Genomic DNA, 19,633 nt, shown 5'->3' on the forward strand with positions numbered 1-19,633 from the left:
CATCAGGAGAGCAGCTGGTGGAGCCGGGATTTGAACATAATTATGATGACGCCCTGGTCCACGGATCAGCAGCATTGGTTGAGCACCTATTGTTAGCCAGGCCTCTTGGTGCCAGGCACTCACAGACATCATCCCAGAGTCCTTGTGATTTTTTCTTTTCTTTTCTTTTCTTTTTTGAGACAGTGTCTCACTCTGCCACTTGCTCAGGCTGGAGTGCAGTGGCTACATCTTGGCTCACTGCAACCTCCACCTCCCAGGTTCAAGTGATTCTTCTGTCTCAGCCTCCCGAGTAGCTGGGATTACAGGCGTGAGCCACCACATCCGGCTTTTTGTATTTTTAGTAGAGATGGGGTTTTACCATGTTGGCCAGGTTGGTCTCGAACTTCTGTCCTCAGGCGATCCGCCCGCCTCCCAAAGTGCTGGGATTATAGGCATGAGCCTGTGTGACTTTTTCAAAGTTGTTTTCTCACCTCAGTGCCTGGCATGGCACTTCTTCCAGTGAGGAAGGCAGAAATTAATAATCCTCAAGGCTGACACCTGCATGGCACCTACTGTGTGCTGGGTCTCTTTGGGCACTGGAAATCAACAGCAAAACAGGGAACCAAGCAGTGCCAGCTCTCAGGGCCTGCTGTCCCAGTGGCAGGGAGGCAGCCCCAGGGCAGAGACAGGGATGAGGTGCAGGGGAGACGGGGAGGGAGCTGGGTGAGGGTGTGAGTGTGAGGGGGACTGCAACTTAAAATCCCTCATCAGGAAGGGAGATGAGGGAGGAAGCCCAGGGATATCTGGAGGGGGAGAGGGAACGGTCAGTGCAAAGGCCCCAAAGTGTGCATGTGTCCAGCATGCTCAAGAAGACTGGGGAGGTGGCTAAGGCTGGAGTGCAGGGAGGTGGGTGAGGGAAGAGGTAGAGAGATTAGAGAGACCCCAGGGCTGGTTAAGCAGGGCCTTGCGGGCTGTGCCTCTTTTGAAGGACATGGGAGCCATGGAATGATTTAGAGCAGGGGTGGTTGGCTTAGGTCTTAACATTCCCTGGGGCTGCTGTGGTTGGCCAAGGCAGGAGCTGGAGCCTCAGAGGAAACCAGGTGGTGAGAGGGTGTTGGATTCTGGCTGTATCGTGAGGGGAGAGCTGATGTGCTGGTGGATTGGTTGTGTGAGAACGGGGTCCAGGATGACTCCCAGGGCTGAGCACTGGGAGGGCGGGGGTGCTAACACCTGGGGAGGGGAGGGCTGCTGGAGGTGGAGGAGGGTTGTAGGTTTGGGGTGGGGGTGAATCAGGGTGTGGACACTTAACAGTTTCATCTTCAAAATACCCCGATGAGCTATGATACTCTTAGGTGTTCTCATTTTACAATTTGGGGAAATTGAGGCCCAGAGAAGGCACGGGATGTGTGTAACCAGCAGCTGTGCAGGCATTTGACTCCTGCTTATACCTACCTTGCTCCATTTTGGGGCTGTGGACACGGGTGAAGTTGGACTGAACCCAGGCTCTGTCATTGGTCATTAGGTGGGATAGTGAAGCTCCCTGAGCCTCAGTGGCACCATCTGTAGAATGGGACAGTAGTAGTAGTCACATCATGGGGTTGTGAAAAATAATACCACTACCCAACTCAGTGTGGCCTGGCTCAGCATGTCCACTTCTCTGGGGAGGAGGGATTATAAAGAGATTCCTTCCTCCCTCTGTGGCCGGTGATGAGGCCTGTTCTAGACCACAGCCTCCACCTGATTGTAGGACATGTAGTTGCTATGGTACAGACCTCACTGGGGGGTCAGACCCATGGCCCAGGGCATGGTGGACCCCAGCTTTGACCCCCTCTGTCGTATGGTGGCCCAGGGCCCATGGGGCCACGTCTGGGAAAGCCTCAGCCTCTGCATGGTCTCCCTTGTTCCTTGCAGGACCAAGAGAAACCACAGAAACTGCTGGAGAGACAGGAGGTTTGGGCTATAGGGACCCTAAGCCCATCTGTACAGATGCTCGAAGCCACCCCCCTCTGTGCACAGAATGCTGTGGCTCCCATATGGGCTCCTTCTGGCCTTTGGGCAGAGGGTACATAGCCAGTTTCTCGCACCCACTCCTGGGTGCCAGCCAGCAGCCTGCTTGGCCTTGGTTGCCGATAGAGGTCAGACGATGGCTGTGGAGTTTCAAGCAAAACTCGCATTGTGGGCTACAGCCCTGCTACCAGGCAGCTCCAGGAACCTCTGGCGCTGGTTGGATTAGAACTCCTAAGTTCTCCAGCCTGGACTGAGGCTCTGAGCACAGCCCAGGATGAGTGAGGGACTCATAGGAGGCTTCCGGCTGCTGTGTCCAGGCGTGGGCTCAGCTCCAATGACTGCGGCTGGTCAGCTCCTGCTCTGGCTGTGGGACAGGTGACCCCGAGCTGCCTCCAGTGCCCTCCACAAGAGAGACGCAAAATTGGAAAACCCAAGTGGGCTCTTTCCAACCTGCCTGCATCACAATGTCCTCACTGCCGGCCGTACGCCCAGCAGATCTGTCAGGAGTGGGGCAGGAGGGGACAGCATGAGGACCAGCTGTCGTCCCTGTCACAGACTGCACTGTTGGCCCCACAGCTGCTGCTGCAGCCCTGTGCTCTTTCCTGTCGAGCAGGGGAGCCACTCCCTGCGGGCATAGGTCAGTCTCCCTATGGACCCCACCACCTTTGCCCAGGCCTGTGCCGTATGGCCTCGTGGGACCTCAAGTTTGTGTTGGAAACTTTTAGTCTAGGTGCTTTTGAGGAGTTTGAGCAGGGTGTGGGATAGATGCCAGCCTTTCGACCTGCTCTGCTGTCTGCCCTGCCCACCTCCTTCATGCCCTGACACCAGCCAGCTTCATGCAGCCCTTTGAGACAGGCTTGCAATCCATGCTGCCTGAGGGCATCTGTGCCCAGAGGAGTCCAGAAGTTTCTTTGGGCTGACAAAAATAGACCTACCTGCTGTAAACGTCTCTACCAGGGCTATTTAATGCCAGTGACAAACCCCTCTCAAGGTAGGGACTAAGGGTACTCCTGGGGAGCCTATGCAATGCCAGAGTCTGACGGATGCTTGTGCAGCAGCAGTTTCAGAGCAGGCTGCTTGTCTTCCCTTAGTGCTGGCAGCATGCGGGTCATGTCAGAGCACCCGTCCTTTCAGAAGCAGGTGCCTGTGTACAGTGGGTGGTGGGAGGGTGAGTGTGCGGGGTCTGGAGGGCAACGACCCTTAGCTCAACTCGGCCTCTCAATGGCAAATCCTCCCTTGACCTCTCTGTTCCCATCTCAGCTGAGGTGTGGCTCTCCTGTGTTACCTGCCTTGAAGGTTATTAGGAATTAAACACATGGAGGTACTTAGTGCAATGCCTGGCATGACACAGGGGCCCAGTGATTTCCTAGTCAAGTTTGGGCCTCATAGGTGTGTGTGCACCTTGGCTCTGACACATCAAGGCTGAGGTGAGAGCGTCCTTGGCCCCTTGAGGAACAGTGCTGGACTGGTGAGCAAGGCAGAGCAGGGCAACTGGGCTCCCAGGGGTCTTTTGAAGCATGGCAAGCATGCTTGGAGCCACCAAATGGTTTTGAGACTGGAGACGACCTCCTGTGTCTAGCTGGTTTGGGCCAAGTGTGGTGGCTCACGCCTATAATCCCAGCACTGGGAGGCCAAGGTGGGATGATCACTTGAGCCCAAGGTTAGCCCAGCCTGGGCAACAGTGAGACTTGATCTCTACAAAAGCATCAAAAAAATTAGCCGGGTGCTACACCTGTAGTCCCAGCTACTCAGGAGGCTGAGGTGGGAAGATCGCTTGAGCTCAGTTGAAGCTGTGATTGTGCCACTGCACTCCAGCCTTGGGGAGAACAAGGCCATTTCCAGCCACAACAAAACCCACCACAAACCTTGGTCTGGCTTCTAAGGGCGGGCTGGAGACACTGAGAGGAGAAGCAGGGAACCCAGTGAGGTGGTGTCATGGAGGTGGGGGGCTGTGGTGGTTTGCACTGTCCTGGATTTGGAAGAGAGCTAGGTTGGGGGCTGGGGTTTGAGAATGGGTCATGGATGACCCTAAGGTTTGGGGCAAGTGTGTGTTTGCTGACCTGGGGTGTAGGGAGGATGGGGCAGGAGCAAGCCCTGCTCTACACCCATCATGCACCCAAGCCGAGTTGCCCTAGGGAGAAAGGGCTGAAGCCAGAGTATGGGAAGGACAGCCAGGCAGTGTGGCGCGCAGGGAACCCAATGCTAGCCTTGGGGCCATCCCACATTTAGGGATAGAAGAAAAAGGAAGCAATGAAGGAGATAGAACAGAGAAGGAATGACCATTGATTTGGCAACATTATAAGTCGTTGGTGACTGAGAGGTGTTTTAGTGCTGGCAAAGAATGAAGTGGGTTCCAGAAAGGGAGGAGGCAGACATGGCTCTTTCCATGCGCTTCCTGTAGAAAGAGCCAGGAATATGGTTTGGAGGGAGGTGTATGATGGCTGGTTAAGGGAGGGTTTTCCAAACGCAGAGAATCAAACACATACTAGCACAGGAAATGACCAGGGGAACAGCAGAGGTGTACGCAATACTTGTCCAGAAGCACTGGGATGAGAGGGCCCGACCCAGTCCGCCTGAGAGGGATTGTCCCTCACCTGAGGGAGCAGCCCCTTAGACGCTCCTAGTGCCTGATCCCACGGAAGGCAGTTATTTCCAGTTCTTCCTGTGCCTCCCTTACTTGGGTCTCTCCTTGAACCTTTGGACACTAGTGGGTCTCTGAGGGTGCGTCAGGGCCAGAGTCTGTTTCCATGTCACAACCGCTTTAGATTTCACCTCACACGACCCCTGAACAAAACATTTATCTGGAAAGCACCCCTCTCCTGGGTGGGGTGGGAGCACGCTCCCAGCAGACACGCAGTGACTGTGGAACAGAGGCCGAGAAGGATAACTGTTTATAAACATTTTGAATTTTATTTAAAAAAAAAAAAAAAAAACATCACAACCATGAACATTGTTACAGTTAGAGGCCCTCTTGGTTCTCCACAATGATACTGAGCATGCTCACAAGGGGTTCCCATTGTTAAAGTCTTAGTTAAACAACCATTTTTAAAAGAAGGAAAAAAAACTCCGCACACTACCATTTAACTTGTTTTAATGTTTCTTCACAAATGGTGAAAAATACTAAAGTACAGACAAGGAATAATCATAATGTTGTGGCCAACATTATAAATATGGAATTATAAATTTAAAACATTTTCTGGTTTAAAAAATAAATCTGGTAGTCAATGCAGCTCTGCGGGGTCTCTGCATCTAGTAGGGCCGATCTCTGCGCTCCTGACGGTGCTCGCCTCTGCAAGGCAAAGAGGGCTCTTTGGTTAGAATGGGGAGGGGTGAGGAAGCCCTTCCAGAGCCCCCAGGTGCCCCTTCCTGACTCCTCCCAAGCACTGGCACAAGCTTCCTAGCGCCATGGGAACTTGCTCCAACCAAGATGGGAGGGGCTGTCCTCTCATGTGCCTGGTGGCCCACAGCTGCTTTTCACCAGCACTTACTTATCCATTTTTCCAGGTCCTCCACGTCCTCCTCTTCTTCCTCCCATCTGTTCCATCAAAGGTCCAGGGGGCCCCCCAGGGCCACCTCGTCTTCCTCCACCAAAGCCACCTCGGTCCATGCCCCGGCCACCACGGAAGCCACCTCTGTCTCCACCACGGCCACCTCTGAACATTCCACCGGGACCACCACGATCCATGAGGCCACCTCTTCCTCCCCGCATGCCACCAGGGCCACCTCTGCCACGATCACCACCTAAGGTGAGAAGAGCAGGGCGAAAGCAGTCAGTGGGTGGCTGCAGAGGCCCTGTGGACGCTGGAAGCTGCCCTGCTTCCTTCTCTCACCGCAGAAACAAACCAGACACTTCACTCAATCTCAGCATCACGCTGACAATTTAGAAATGACAACAGGACGACAACTCAAGGTTCTTAAGCAGACGGCAGCTGCAGTTTACCAAGCCCACAGATAAGAAAAGAGGTTTAGCATCAGGAAGCTGAAGGGACACTCATGAAACCTGCACCTACCCGGGGGCGGGAAGGGTGGCGGGAGGAAGCCTTCAGGCTTTGGGGCCTTACACTGGTTGCACTCTGTTCTCCAGGCGAAGTTCTGGTTTCCACAACCCCTGCATACAATTACATCACAGCAGAAATCACCAATTGAACTAAGGAAGATAAACAAGGAAAGGTGGTGTGTGAACAGGTACACACACTCACTATCAGGATCTACGTACACCCAGGTTTTAGGGCACAGCCTAAGGCAGCAGTGCGCCCACAACACAGGTCAAATCAATCTTCAGAAGGCTCTGAAGCATCCAGGGAATGGCTGACTAGTGCCCCTAACCAGCCATCAGGGTCATCATTCTGTTCCTCTAGACAGAGCAATCTGCTCTAGAGTGGGGATGGGATGAGGGAAGGGTGGCTTCACTCGTAGGGTATCAATTTGCCAAGACAAGTACATACGGATTGGGACACTGCCAGTCTCCAGCTCGGTGCTGGACGTTTCCTCCTCCGGAGGGGTTCCCTCGGGAACCCCGGGGTCCTCTTGGAGGAAAGCCTCCTCTATCTCCTCCACGGCCTCCCATGCGACCCATGGGTCCCCCAGGACCTCCTGGGCCTCCTGGACCTACAACAAGAAACAGCAGATCATTTCTCTGTAGCACCAGATTTGCTATGGGAAATAAAAATCACAAAGTAAATCCACAGACACTACTGTTGTCATTTCCCCATCACCCGTCCCATATGTTTCCGTGTGGCTCAGGCATCAGCCCCTTCCCTGTGAGGAGCGTGTTCCACGTGCTCTACAGGAAACAGAGCTCCAATTCTTTTTTTTTTTTTTGAGACAGAGTCTGGCTCTGTCACCCAGGCTGGAGTACAGTTGCGCGATCTCAGCTCACTGCAAGCTCCGTCTCCCAGGTTCACGCCGTTCTCCTGCCTCAGCCTCCCGAGTAGCTGGGACTACAGGCGCCCGCCATCACGCCCAGCTAATTTTTCTATTTTTAATAGAGATGGGATTTCACTGTGTCAGCCAGGATGGTCTCGATCTCCTGACCTTGTGATCCGCCTCCCAAAGTGCTGGGATTACAGGCATGAGCCATTGTGCCCGGCCTTTTTTTTTTTTGAGATAAGAGTCTTGCTCTGTTGCCCAGGCTGGAGTGCAGTGGAACAAGATCTTGGCTCACTGCAACCTCCACCTCCCAGATTCAAGCAATTCTCCTGCCTCAGTCTCCCAAGTAGCTGGGATTACAGGCATGCACCAACATGCTTGGCTAATTTTTGTATTTTTAGTAGAGTTTCACCATGTTGGCCAGGCTGGTGTCAAACTCCTGACCTCAGGCGATCCGCCCGCCTCGGCCTCCCAAAGTGGTGGAATTACAGGCATGAGCCACCACACGCGGCCAAACTCCCACAATTCTATAAGGAGCAGGCATATCCATACAGACACAACCAAAGCCTAATAAATGGCAGTCTGGAGTTGAGAGGCAGTGTGGCTTCCAGCCTCCCGTGTTCTCCTCCTCTTCCTTTTACGCCCATAAACGTTCAAAGTATTGGCTCTACACACAATTTTATATTTCTTCACTCTAGTAATCAAGTTTCTCAAGGGTAGGGAGTATATTGAAAACCTTTTAACGCAACATAGGAGATCAAAGAAAGTACCTCCGCGGAGTGGTGGTGGCATCCCTCTGCCCTCACGGGGTGGCATACCCCCCCTCATACTGTTCATTGGAGGCTTCTTCCGAGCAAGAGAGACTTTAAGTTTGCTCCCTTGAAAATCTTTCCCTGGAATAAGACAACAGAACATCAATTACTCCTCTATATTCCCTGTTCACCAACTAAACGACATCATCAAATGACCACTCCCAGATGCATTAGGTCTGCCCCTCCTGTAATCTTCTCTAAGATCTTTACTGACAAGGCCAGAAAAAGGCTCTTTTGAGATGGGGGTCTCACTCTGTTGCCCAGGCTGGAGTGCAGTGGCAAGGCTCACTGCAGCTTCAATCTCACAGGCTCAAGCAATCCTCCAAAGTAGCTAGGACTACAGGCACGCATCACCATGCCTGGCTAATTTTACAAAATGTTTTGTAGAGGCAGTCTCTCGCTAGGTTGCCCAGGCTGGTCATGAACTCCTTGGTTCAAGCAATCCTCCTGCCTTGGCCTCCTAAAGTGGTAGGATTATAGGCAAGAGTCATCGTGCCTGGCCAGAAAAAGGCCATACACTTAAATATACTTAAAAACCTCTCTGCAGCCTGGCCAACATGGCGAAACCCCATCTCTACTAGAAAATACAAAAGTTAGCTGGGCAGGGTGACATGCACCTGTAGAGTCCAGCAGCTACTCGAGTGGCTGACGCACAAGATTCACCTGAACCTGGGAGGCGGAGGTTGCAGTAAGCTGAGACTGCTTGTGCCACTGCACTTCAGCCCGGGTGACAAAGTGAGACTGGCTCAAAAAATAAAAAACACAAGCAAAAAAATACTGTCTACCATAAGGAGGAAAATAAGCTGGTGGGAAGCTGACTGTATGGCGAAGAAAAGAGAACCAGGACTTGTTATTTGACACTTTCTTTGAGACAGAGTCTTGCTGTTGTCCAGGCTGGAGTGCAGTGGTGCAATCTCAGTTCACTGCAGCTTCAAACTCCCCGGGCTCAAGTGATCCTCCCACCTCAGCCTCCTGAGTAGCTGGGACTATAGGTATAGGAGTGCGCCACAACACCTGGCTAATTTTTGTATTTTTTGTAGAGACAGGGTTGTGCCATGTTCCCCAGACTGGTCTCAAGCCCCTGGATTCAAGCGATGCACCTACACTGGCCTCCCAAAGTGCTGGGATTACAGGTGTGAGCCACTGGACCTGGCCAAGTCGTTCAATGCTTTCAAGTTGGTTTTGTCTGAAGTGAAATCCCAGCATTAATGTCAAGGCTTTATTTAAATATATATATTTATCTATATGCAAATGTACACTAGTTAAGATGTTCTTTTGAAGGGTTTTCTGTACCTTCTGATAATCTGCGCTTAGAGAAGTGTTTGCCACTTTAAGCAAGATTGATTTGTAATACTAAAGCCTGAAAATAAAGGGATCTCCAAATCCAGGGTCAATGGCTGGGTCCTAATACTACTGAAGGGAGATCAGCAATCTACTTCCCCCAGAAAGGGATGGAAGGTCTTCTTGCTCCTGTGGTTCACAAGTTCCTCCCTCCTGCCATACTCTATAGCCACGGAGATTAAGAATGCCAGTGAGTACATCTTACCGTCAAACCATTCCACGGCAGCCTTGGCCGTAGGTGGGTCTTCATAGGACACTGTGGCATCGCCTTTGGGCTTTCCTGTTTCCTTGTCCAGGTAGATGTGGATCATGGGTTGCCCAGTTCTCTTGTTCATCTAGACATAGAACAGCATAGTTAGGCATGACTAGAATATACTAATTTGGGAGAAAAAAGTCCAGGCAAAATCCAGGAAGAGTACCAATTTTTCACATGTAGTAAGTCACTAAATGTCACTGTTTCTCCGCTTTAAGTTTTTCAGAATTTTAAGTTATTTTCTCCTCTATCCCTGCTTTATCATAAAAACCAAAGTAGACCCAAAGTTACAAAGTGTGGAAGCGAACAGGATAGGCCCCACTCCTTCCTTAGCCATCTTCTGATGCTGGATCGCCTGCCCTGGCATTTTCTATGCCCAGACAGGTACCCACTGAGCACAGCCACCTCGTAGGGGTAGTCAGGCTTTGATACCACCACATAAGACAAGAGTGGCACAAAGAAAATTATCCTTAAACCATGAAGTATAGTGTACAGGCTGTGAGTGAACTACAGGGATTCTCGGTTAGTCTAACACAGCCACTACTTCCTCCAGTTAGAAGAGATGACTAGTCTTTCAGCTGAGTATCAGATGTGGCTGACTTGAATTCAGGAGCCACCTTGTATAAGAATCTTCATGTGTACTTTTTTGCATTAAATATGCACACCATCAGTTTAGTGTTTTTTTTTTTTTTTTTTTTTTGAGACGGAGTCTCACTTTATCGCCCAGGCTGGAGTGCAGTGGCCGCATCTCAGCTCACTGCAAGCTCCGCCTCCCGGGTTTATGCCATTGTCCTGCCTCAGCCTCCCGAGTAGCTGGGACTACAGGCGCCCGCCACCTCGCCCAGCTAGTTTTTTTTGTATTTTTTAGTAGAGACGGGGTTTCACCGGGTTAGCCAGGATGGTCTCGATCTCCTGACCTTGTGATCCGCCCGTCTCGGCCTCCCAAAGTGCTGGGATTACAGGCTTGAGCCACCGCGCCCGGCTGTAATTGTTTTTATATATCCAGTAACATGTGAGAGCAATCTAATTATAGGGCTTAAAAAAGATTACAACAGGATATATATATTGATACCTCTCACTTAAAAAAAGGAACATGATACCTGAAGACGGAAAAGAAAACATGGCAAAACTGTGGTATAAATAATGTGGAAATGCATTTTTTTCTTTTTTATGAGACAGAGTCTCACTCTGTTGTCCAGGCTGGTTTCAAACTCCTGGGCTCAAGCAATCCTTGGGATCCTCCTGCCTTGACCTCCCAAAGTGCTGGAATTACACCTATGAGCCACTGTACCCAGCTTGGAAATCTATTTTAACATCTTTATTTCCAAAATTTTGACGGTAAATACTATGTTTCTTAACCAGGATAAACTCCATATTCCTGATAAAAAACTACATATTATGGCTGGGCGTGGTGGCTCACACCTGTAATCCCAGCACTTTGGGAGGCTGAGGCGGGCAGATCACAAGGTCAGGAGATCGAGACCACGGTGAAACCCCATCTCTACTAAAAATACAAAAAATTAGCCGTGCGCGGTGCCGGGCGCCTGTAGTCCCAGCTACTCAGGAGGCTGAGGCAGGAGAATGGCGTGAACCCGAGAGGCGGATCTTGCAGTGAGCCAAGATCGTGCCACTACACTCCAACCCGGGGGACAGAGCGAGACTCCGTCTCAAAAAAAAAACAAAAAACAAAAAACTACATATTATATACATATTAAAAAGCAGTCTTTTTAATACGCTCACGCCTGTAATCCCAGCTACTCAAGAGGCTCGAGGCTTGAACCCAGGAAGCAGAGGTTGCCGTGACCTGAAATTGTGCCACTGCATTCCAGCCTGGGCGACAGAGTGAGGCTCCATTTCAAAAGAAAAAAACAAAGGGAGTCTTGCATAGGGTAGAATATGACAGCAGACACTAAAAGCATTTTACTTTTGAGGTGTGTGTGTTATCTGTGCACAAACAACTACAAGTAGGGAGTAATTGCCTTATATAAGATTTACCAAAATCAACTTTCTTTTTTTTTTGAGACGGAGTCTTGCTGTCTCCAGGCTGGAGTGCAGTGGCATCATGTCAGCTTACTGCAACCTCTGCGTCCTGGGATCAAGCGATTCTCCTGCCTCAGACTCCCGATTAGCTGAACATGCATGTGTCACCACGCCCAGCTAATTTCTGTATTTTTTTTTTTTTTTTTTTTTTGAGACGGAGTCTCGCTCTGTCGCCCAGGCTGGAGTGCAGTGGCCGGATCTCAGCTCACTGCAAGCTCCGCCTCCCGGGTTCACGCCATTCTCCCGCCTCAGCCTCCCGAGTAGCTGGGACTACAGGCGTCCGCCACATCGCCCGGCTAGTTTTTTTTTGTATTTTTTAGTAGAGACGAGGTTTCATCGTGTTAGCCAGGATGGTCTCGATCTCCTGACCTCGTGATCCACCCGTCTCGGCCTCCCAAAGTGCTGGGATTACAGGCTTGAGCCACCGCGCCCGGCCTAATTTCTGTATTTTTGGGAGAGACAGGGTTTCACCATGTTGGCCAGGATGGTCTTGATCTCTTGACCTCATGATATGCCCACCTCGGCCTCTCAAAGTGCCGGGATTACGGGCATGAGCCACCGCACCCGCCCAAAATCAACTGTATTTCTACACAGCAGTAATAACCAGAAAAGTGTCATTTAACGAAGGCCATTAACCACAGCAACTTGAAAATAAACGAAACTAGAAGTAAAACTAGTAAAATTTGCAAGACCTTTACTGAAGATCTAAATACGCTGGGCACGGTGGCTCACACCTGTAATCCCAGCACTTTGGGAGGCCGACGTGGGCAGATCACGTGAGGTCAGGAGTTTAAGACCAGCCTGGCCAACATGGTGAAATCTCATCTCTACTTACAAAAATTAGCCAGGAGTGGTGGTAGGAGCCTGTAATTCCAGCTACTCGAGAGGCTGAGGCAATGAGACCCGGGAGGCAAAGGTTACAGTGAGCCGAGATTGCACCACGCAATCCAGCCTGAGTGAAGGAGTGAGACTCTGTCTCAAAGTAAAATAAAATAAATACTAAAACAAATAGGGACAGGCCAGGCGTGTTGGCTCACGTCTGTAATCACAAAACTTTGGGAGTTGAGGCAGATCACCTGAGGTCAAGAGTTCAAGACCAGCCTTGAAAAACATGGTGAAACCCCGTCTCTACTAATAATACAAAACTTAGCCGGGCATGGTGGCGGGCGCCTGTAATCCCAGCTACTCAGGAGGCTGAGGCAGGACAATCGCTTGAACCCAGGAGTCAGAGTCTGCAGTGAGCCGAGATCGCGCCACTGCACTACAGCCTGGTGACACAGCAAGACTTTGTCTCGATAAATAAATAAGTAAATAAACAAACAAATGGAGAAATAGAATCTCTATGGGAAAAAAAGATCTCTCAGTATTACAAAAATGTAAATTAATGAAATTACTTCATAGATTTAGTAAACATCCAATTGGGGTTTTAAAATTTTGAAGTTTATGGGGTTCATAAATGAACTCAAAAATTAATACAGAAGAGCAAGAACTGAAAAACAGTCAAAATATTAAGAATTAGCATAAAGACATAATAATTTGAGGTTGGGTGCAGTGGCTCATGCTTGTAATCCTAGCACAGTTTGGGAGGCTGAGGTAGGTGGATCACTTGAGGCAGCCAGGAGTTCAAGACCAGCGTGGCCAACAGGTGAAAACCCATCTCCACTAAAAATACAAAAATCAGTTAGGCGTGGCAGCATGTGCCTGTAAGTCCAGCTACCTCAAGAGGCTGTGGTGGGAGAATCACTTGAACCTGGGAGGCTGAGCAAGACTTAGTCCCTAGGCGTGGAGGAGGGAAGGCTGGACGTAGTGGCTCACACCTGTAATCCCAGCACTTTGGGAGGTGCCAAGGTGGGCAGAACACCTGAGGTCAGGAGTTTGAGACCCACCTGACCAATATGGTGAAACCCAATCACTACTAAAAAGACAAAATTAGCTGGGTGTGGTGGTGCACGCCTGTAATCTCAGCTACTGGGGAGGCTGAGACAGGAGATTCGCTTTAACAGAGGTTGTAGTGAGCCAAGACTGCACCACTGCACTCCAGCCTGGGCACCAAGAGCAAAACTCCATCTCAAAAAAAAAAAAAGGCTAATTTTTTTTTTGTTTTAAAGGAACAAACCATAAGATATCTAGAAAGAAGTCAGGCAAAAGCAACCTTAGAAAACAACTCTCAACATCAATTCACTCTCTTTAAAATGCTCTGCAGTTTAAAGTTTTGCCAGATGACCTGGTTACGCTTTTACTGACCTTAACAACCCCACACTGCTTAAAGAAGTCTGCCAGATCATCGAGAGTCACATTGTCATTTAATCCTTGTACATAAATTGCACTGTTGTCAGAGTCTTCATCTGGATCTACAGGTGGGCCTTTCAGAGAAAACAAGAGAATTATTATCATGCATCTATAGGGGTTTCTTAACTATCTGATCACTACTGCCCAAGGATATTCATCATAAATCTAAGAAAACTACCAAGCATACTAAGAATGCTATTAAACTTTCGGTTTACTTCACTTAAGGCCGTTATAAGTAGATGCTCACAATAAAGGATTCCCCAAACTGTCTCTGACAGCAAGAATATCATGCTGGTCTATAAGGCTGCTGAACTCTAGGCATGTATTTACCTCTGTACCATTAATTTATAAAGCACAATATGAAGTACAAGAATTCAAAATTACCTAGATCAAGATCTGGTCCTTCATCCATGGGTCCTGCCAACCAGGAAAGATCATATAAAATATTATTAGTGCACGTCTTGCAAGCTACAAACCTTACAAACACACATAGCTATCTACTATACCACCATTTGATGGGGATTCATTAAATTCAAAATGACCCGCACTGCTAAAATGGAGCAGTGCCTCTTTAACATTTGTGAAAGGTTTGCTAGGGTTTGCTTTTTTCTTTGCTGGTTTGCTTCTAAACCATTAACCAAATACACTCTCAATGCTTATGTGCCAAATCAGTGTTAAATTTAAGTCAAAATTTTTCCTCTAAATAAACCAAATTTAAAAATTTATTCTCCCCCATATTACAGAAGCAGTTACTCAATACTTCAAGTTACCCTTTGTTTTGTAACCATAGGTTAACCTTATTACCCCTAAGACAATGCCGGCAGTACCCATTAGTCTCTTTTGTATAGATCATTTTTAAACCGCTTATGAAACTAATAAAAAAATTATAGTTTTCTAAAAACTGACTGCATTTTTTTTTTTTTAAAACACTATCTATGGTAATACTCAAAAACTTACCACCAGGCTTATTGAAGCCACCTCGCTCTCCAGCGCTGCTGGGGGGATAAACGAAGAAATGAAGGCCTTTCCCTTTAAAAGCCAGTACCGCTCTGAGCCTTGGGGGGGCTCGTGGGGAAGAAGGGCACTGGCTAAACACATCTCCAAACAATGCATCTCTCTCATCTTGTCACTATGCCTTTCTTCAGGGCAGCTTGCTCAAATTTCCTCAATATACAACCTTGCTTGTCTGATTGTACACACCAGTGTGGTTGGTTCCTTTCATTTCGGGGGCTGGTATTAATAGTGCAATACTTGGCAAATTAGGAAGAAAAAATAGATCCCAAACACCCACCCCATCAGGTGAAAAACCAGAAGAGCTTGGTATAGAGGGGAGAAGCAAGTGGGGGTTAACTGCTGTGATAAACCTTTCCATGTTCATAAAGGTGCACCCTCAACCTCTCCCAAGGGAGAGCCAAATGAGGCCCAGGGTTTCCTAACAAGTCACAGTATAATAAAGCAGGAGACAACCACATTAAATTCCTACAACACACATCAGAGGACGCATCCAGCCAATCTTCAGCATAAAGCCATACATCTCAGGGCACGAATAGATTTAACAATCGCTGTGAAAGGAGAATTTACAACAAATACCAAGGCTCAGCGGACTGGGGGTGCAACTTTATAGACATATCAGTTAGAATAATGACTATGGCCATGTAAAATTACTTAAAGAGGGGAAAGGGAAATATGAATTGGACTTTGGGAGTTAAATTTTGTTTTCTTTAGAATTAAATAAAGGCAGCTCCCCAGTGGGAGGCCCTGAGTTTTTTCTAACCAGTATTGCACCTTTAATACCTGAATACACAATTTCAAGCTGTTGCATGCAGCTTTGTTTCCTTTTTAAAAGTACACACCATAAAATGTTCTCTCTCTTTAAACACAAAAGTTTACACTTTAATGTTACACAATTCTAGAGTATTATACCTCCTCTGGTTCATTACCAAACAACAAGTATGCAGTTACCAAAGTTACAGAAGGATTCCATTTATACAATGAATACATTTTGTTAAAAATATTCTATGTATATTTTTCCTCTCCATATGGACACCGTGTCTAGTCCCACTTTTCATTATGCTGCCGGCTGAGTACTGAGTACGGGTACTTTTTAAGTATTGAAGTGTATACAAGGCTCTCACTTTGTAACCTGTAGCATATAAATGCGACAAAGCATGTTAAAAAGTTTCCACGTTTAACAGCCAATGAAAATATCAAAATACTGAGGCAATGAAAAAGGGCATGTTAACAACATTGAGTGCCTTACCTGCAGAAGACACTGAAAACCATCACCACACCACAATAAAAAGGGGGGACGAGGGAAATGCCCCTGGTCTATCCCCACAGGATCCGACAGACTGCTTCACAGTCTGTTGTAAAACCTATGGGGAAAGCCATGGTCTCTTCTATGGCTCCAAGAGAGACTTCTCATCCACAAAGAGGGGCCCCCTCTACTAGCAAAGTCTAGCACAATTAGTAGGATTATAACTTCTGGAGTATTTAAATAAACTTGAAATTGTTTTTGCAATTTAAAAATACTAGGAATTCTAGGTGATTTGAGACGTGATGATAGTACTTTCAAGTGTCTATGTCTATTTTAAAACATCCAAAAAGAAGTGAAACCTTTATAATATTTTCCAAATCAGAAGATTGATTTTACTTCATACCAAATCATTAAATTTTTGCCTGTTGTCAAATGACTTTCTTCCAATAAAGATTTCACTAAAGACTTAAAGTTATGCAGAATATGCAAAATAGTACTTTCAGTAGTGAAGAGTATTTGCTAATATGGAAGTTAAAGATCAACTTTAATTTTGAAGTTCATTCTATTTAAAAAAAATACTATTTAATTTTTCCTAGAATAGTGGCATACCAAATCAAATGTAAATATCTAACATTCTGCATAACTTTTTTTTTTTTTTTACTAGTTTATATAGGGACAGAACACACACAGAACTAAGCCTTCTGGATTATGTTAACCACCAATATTATAGCTCACCTTCATCAAAATACAGACACCAGATAGGGAAAAGGGGATGGGAGAAGGGAGGGGAAGGGCAGGCAGAGGTAGCAGGGTTATGTCATTGATCTAAACAAAGTTTTCTAAACCAGATTGTGCCATCAATCAAAATGGTCAAACCGATTTAGACTTTCAACATCGCCAATAGGAAGTGAGCCTATAATTATATACATTACTCCGCAAAATGCTATTGGATTTTTCTGTGCTCCATCCAAACTCTATGTATCAGGTGCACCTCAGGCTATAGTTTAAGGATTATGGGACCAAAATCTTCATTATGTTCAACGATTCTGAGTACAAACAGAAGTTGGGGACAAACACTGTGGAAAACAGCTGCATTCCTTTTCTGCAGTATATACACCAGGTATTTCAAGACAACCATTCAAATGCAATTAGTTAAAAACTTAGGGTCATTAGAAGGGTTGTGTGTGTTCCATCCCAAATCTATTACCCACAGAGGCTTCTCACCTCTGGAAACCATGAAGGGAACTGAAAGCTATGGTTTCAAAACCATTCTTTGTTCTCCCCGACCCAACGAAGTATACTGGCAGGGAAAGAAAATAAACTGCCACTTAATGTATGCCACAAAGATGACATTTCCATGTTTTAGAAGATGGCTTGAGCTCAACAGATTGTCCATGGAAATGCAGAAATTAATTTCTTATGTCTTTCAGTCCCTTCTTTCCATTGAAAATCCTATGGATGAAACAAAATTAGGTAAAAGGAGAAAAGGTTTGCTCTTACCCCATTCCACCGCGTCCTCCTCCCCGCCCACCTCTGCTCATGCCTCCACGATCAAATCCCCCTCTTCCCCTGCCCCGGTTATCAGGGCCACTCATGCTCCGGTTCTCTCCTGGTCCGGAAAATCCTCCAGACTCCTGCCCATAAACACCCATGCTACTGGGGTGGTCCTGTCGGAATGAACCTGAGGAAAGAGTCACATCTGTAAGCCATGGACCAGCATTTACACCACTGCCTGATGTACTTTCTCCTGGAATAACAAAATCCTCAATTGCGAGGCACTAACCAAGGCACCATCTTCTTTACATCACGGTAAAGCACCCCTAATGGGTAGGCTCTTTTAAGATCAACAAAACTGCTGGTTCATCACAGCTGAAATAACCTTACATAGTTAGCCTAGAATAAACCGCTTCTAAACAAAAAAAAGCCCTCTCACTAATATATAGTTTATAGGGTTCTCTATCCTAAGATGTCTCCAAAAGCAGCTTTTGAGCTATACTCAAGAAATGAAAACAGAGCCAGGTTTCTCAGGGCTTTAGCACACTGCTAGGGGCTCAACTACATAAACCAACACTACTCCTTTTCAGTTGCTGAAAAATCCCCGTGGATGGAACGTAATTTAAAAAGACCAACGATCCTGGTACAAACTAAATTCTGAAAAACGTGTTTTTGGTTACCTCTCTCCACACATAAGAACTGCAAATATTCTGTGAGGTGGATTCTTTTTCCCCCCTTTTCCTTCTCTATTTTTTTTTTTTTTAAAAAGAATATTTATTTTTAAAAAGATAGGGTCTCACTGTGTTGCCCAGGGTGGTCTCAAACTCCTGGTCTCAAGTGATTCTCCTGCCTTGGCCTCCCTCAAAGTGCTGGGATTACAGGTGTGAGCCACTGTGCCTGGCCTTTTTTCCCCTTAATGGATATAAACAAAACAGCAACAAAAAAAAAACCTTGGCTTTTATTTGACTATCAAAATCATAGTGGCCTGCAATAGCTGCCTCCCCACTTCACATTAATGACTGATAGGGAGGCCAAAAACGACCTTGGATTTACTCGCTGCATACAACCTCCCCAAAGACAGCAGGACTAGCAGTCTAAAACATCTTTTTCTGATCAATTATAGTATCTCTTTTCTTTTTGGCAAGGCATACTAAAAACAATTAAATTGGAAAAAAGCACTGAAATCTTCACTGGGACATCCAAGATGTTAGCTGGAATGTCATGCCCTAAAGATGTGTCCTGGATTCCAAAAGCAAACAATGGTAAAGAGTATTCCCCCTGTTCAAAAACTCCAAACACAGCTGGCGTGGCAGTGGCTCAAGACTGTAATCCCAACACTCTGGGTGACTGACGCGGAAGGATCACCTGAGGTCAGGAGTTTGAGACCAGCCTGACCAAAATGTGAAACCCCGTCTCTATGAAAAATACAAAAATTAGCTGGGCCTGGTGGCCGGCGCCTATCTCAACTACTCGGAAGGCGGGGGCAGGAGAACTGCTTGAACCAGGAGGCAGAGGTTTCGGTGAGCTGAAATCCCACCACTGCACTCCAGCCTTAGCCCCCAAAGTGAAACTCCATTTCAAAAGAAAAACAAACAAAAAAATCAACCCGACAAAAAAACTCCAAACACAATCATTCTTATTTGTTTTTCTCTCTTAGCAACTCACTCTGCTGCCCGTAGCTGCTGCTCTGTTGGCTATATTGACTTGGAGCTTGGCTGTAGGATCCAGTTTGGGGTGGGTAACTAGTGGGAGGCTGCTGCCCATAGCTGCTTTGTTGACCATAGCTACTCTGCTGTCCATAGCTGCTCGGTTGCCCATAGGTGTTCTGCTGAGAGTAACTGCTCTGATCATAACTAGTCGGCTGTGTAGAAGAATAGCTGAAAGAGAGGGGGAAAAAAACAAAAAAACAAAAAAAAACCCCAGCTTTTTAGAAAAAAGAGGCTTGTTATTTCAAATCCCCTGAATAAAAGAGACATTCACAGCATGTGACACAGACATCCATAAAACAGTAGTTACTTTCTACACATCAACAATTTGAATTTCAAGTCAGCAAATATTTTTGTGTTCAAAATAAAACATTAAATGGGAGGGGGAAATTTTTTTTTTTTTCTTTTTGACAGTCTTGCTCTCCCAGGCTGGAGTGCAGTGGCGCAATCTCCGCTCACTGCAAGCTCCGCCTCCCGGGTTCACGCCATTCTCCTACCTCAGCCTCCCGAGTAGCTGGGACTACAGGTACCCGTCACCATGCCCGGCTAATTTTTTTGTACTTTTAGTAAAGACGGGGTTTCACCG

General features: G+C 47.1%; 1 protein-coding gene across 3 annotated transcripts in view; it reads right to left on the reverse strand.

Annotated features, from left to right (window-relative positions):
* Positions 1–5,060: 5,060 nt before the first annotated feature.
* EWSR1 (EWS RNA binding protein 1) overlaps positions 5,061–19,633 on the reverse strand; it is a 31,251-nt gene continuing 16,678 nt past the window's right edge. The window contains exons 7-17 of one of the 3 annotated variants that reach the window (XM_007975305.3): positions 19,007–19,218; positions 17,348–17,528; positions 14,548–14,582; positions 13,975–14,007; positions 13,546–13,664; positions 9,214–9,343; positions 7,626–7,748; positions 6,432–6,594; positions 5,997–6,094; positions 5,475–5,727; positions 5,061–5,275 (exon numbers count right to left, since the gene is read on the reverse strand). In XM_007975305.3, coding sequence (XP_007973496.1) covers positions 5,236–5,275; positions 5,475–5,727; positions 5,997–6,094; positions 6,432–6,594; positions 7,626–7,748; positions 9,214–9,343; positions 13,546–13,664; positions 13,975–14,007; positions 14,548–14,582; positions 17,348–17,528; positions 19,007–19,218 — 1,387 coding nt within the window. In that variant the 3' untranslated portion in view covers positions 5,061–5,235. Of the gene's footprint in view, positions 5,276–5,474; positions 5,728–5,996; positions 6,095–6,431; positions 6,595–7,625; positions 7,749–9,213; positions 9,344–13,545; positions 13,665–13,974; positions 14,008–14,547; positions 14,586–15,441; positions 15,734–17,347; positions 17,529–19,006; positions 19,219–19,633 lie in introns of those variants that run through there. The other 2 variants (XM_007975303.3, XM_007975306.3) reach the window with 2 other exon arrangements.

Source organism: Chlorocebus sabaeus, chromosome 19 (genome assembly GCF_047675955.1).
Source record: "Chlorocebus sabaeus isolate Y175 chromosome 19, mChlSab1.0.hap1, whole genome shotgun sequence".
Taxonomy (NCBI): Eukaryota; Metazoa; Chordata; class Mammalia; order Primates; family Cercopithecidae; genus Chlorocebus; species Chlorocebus sabaeus.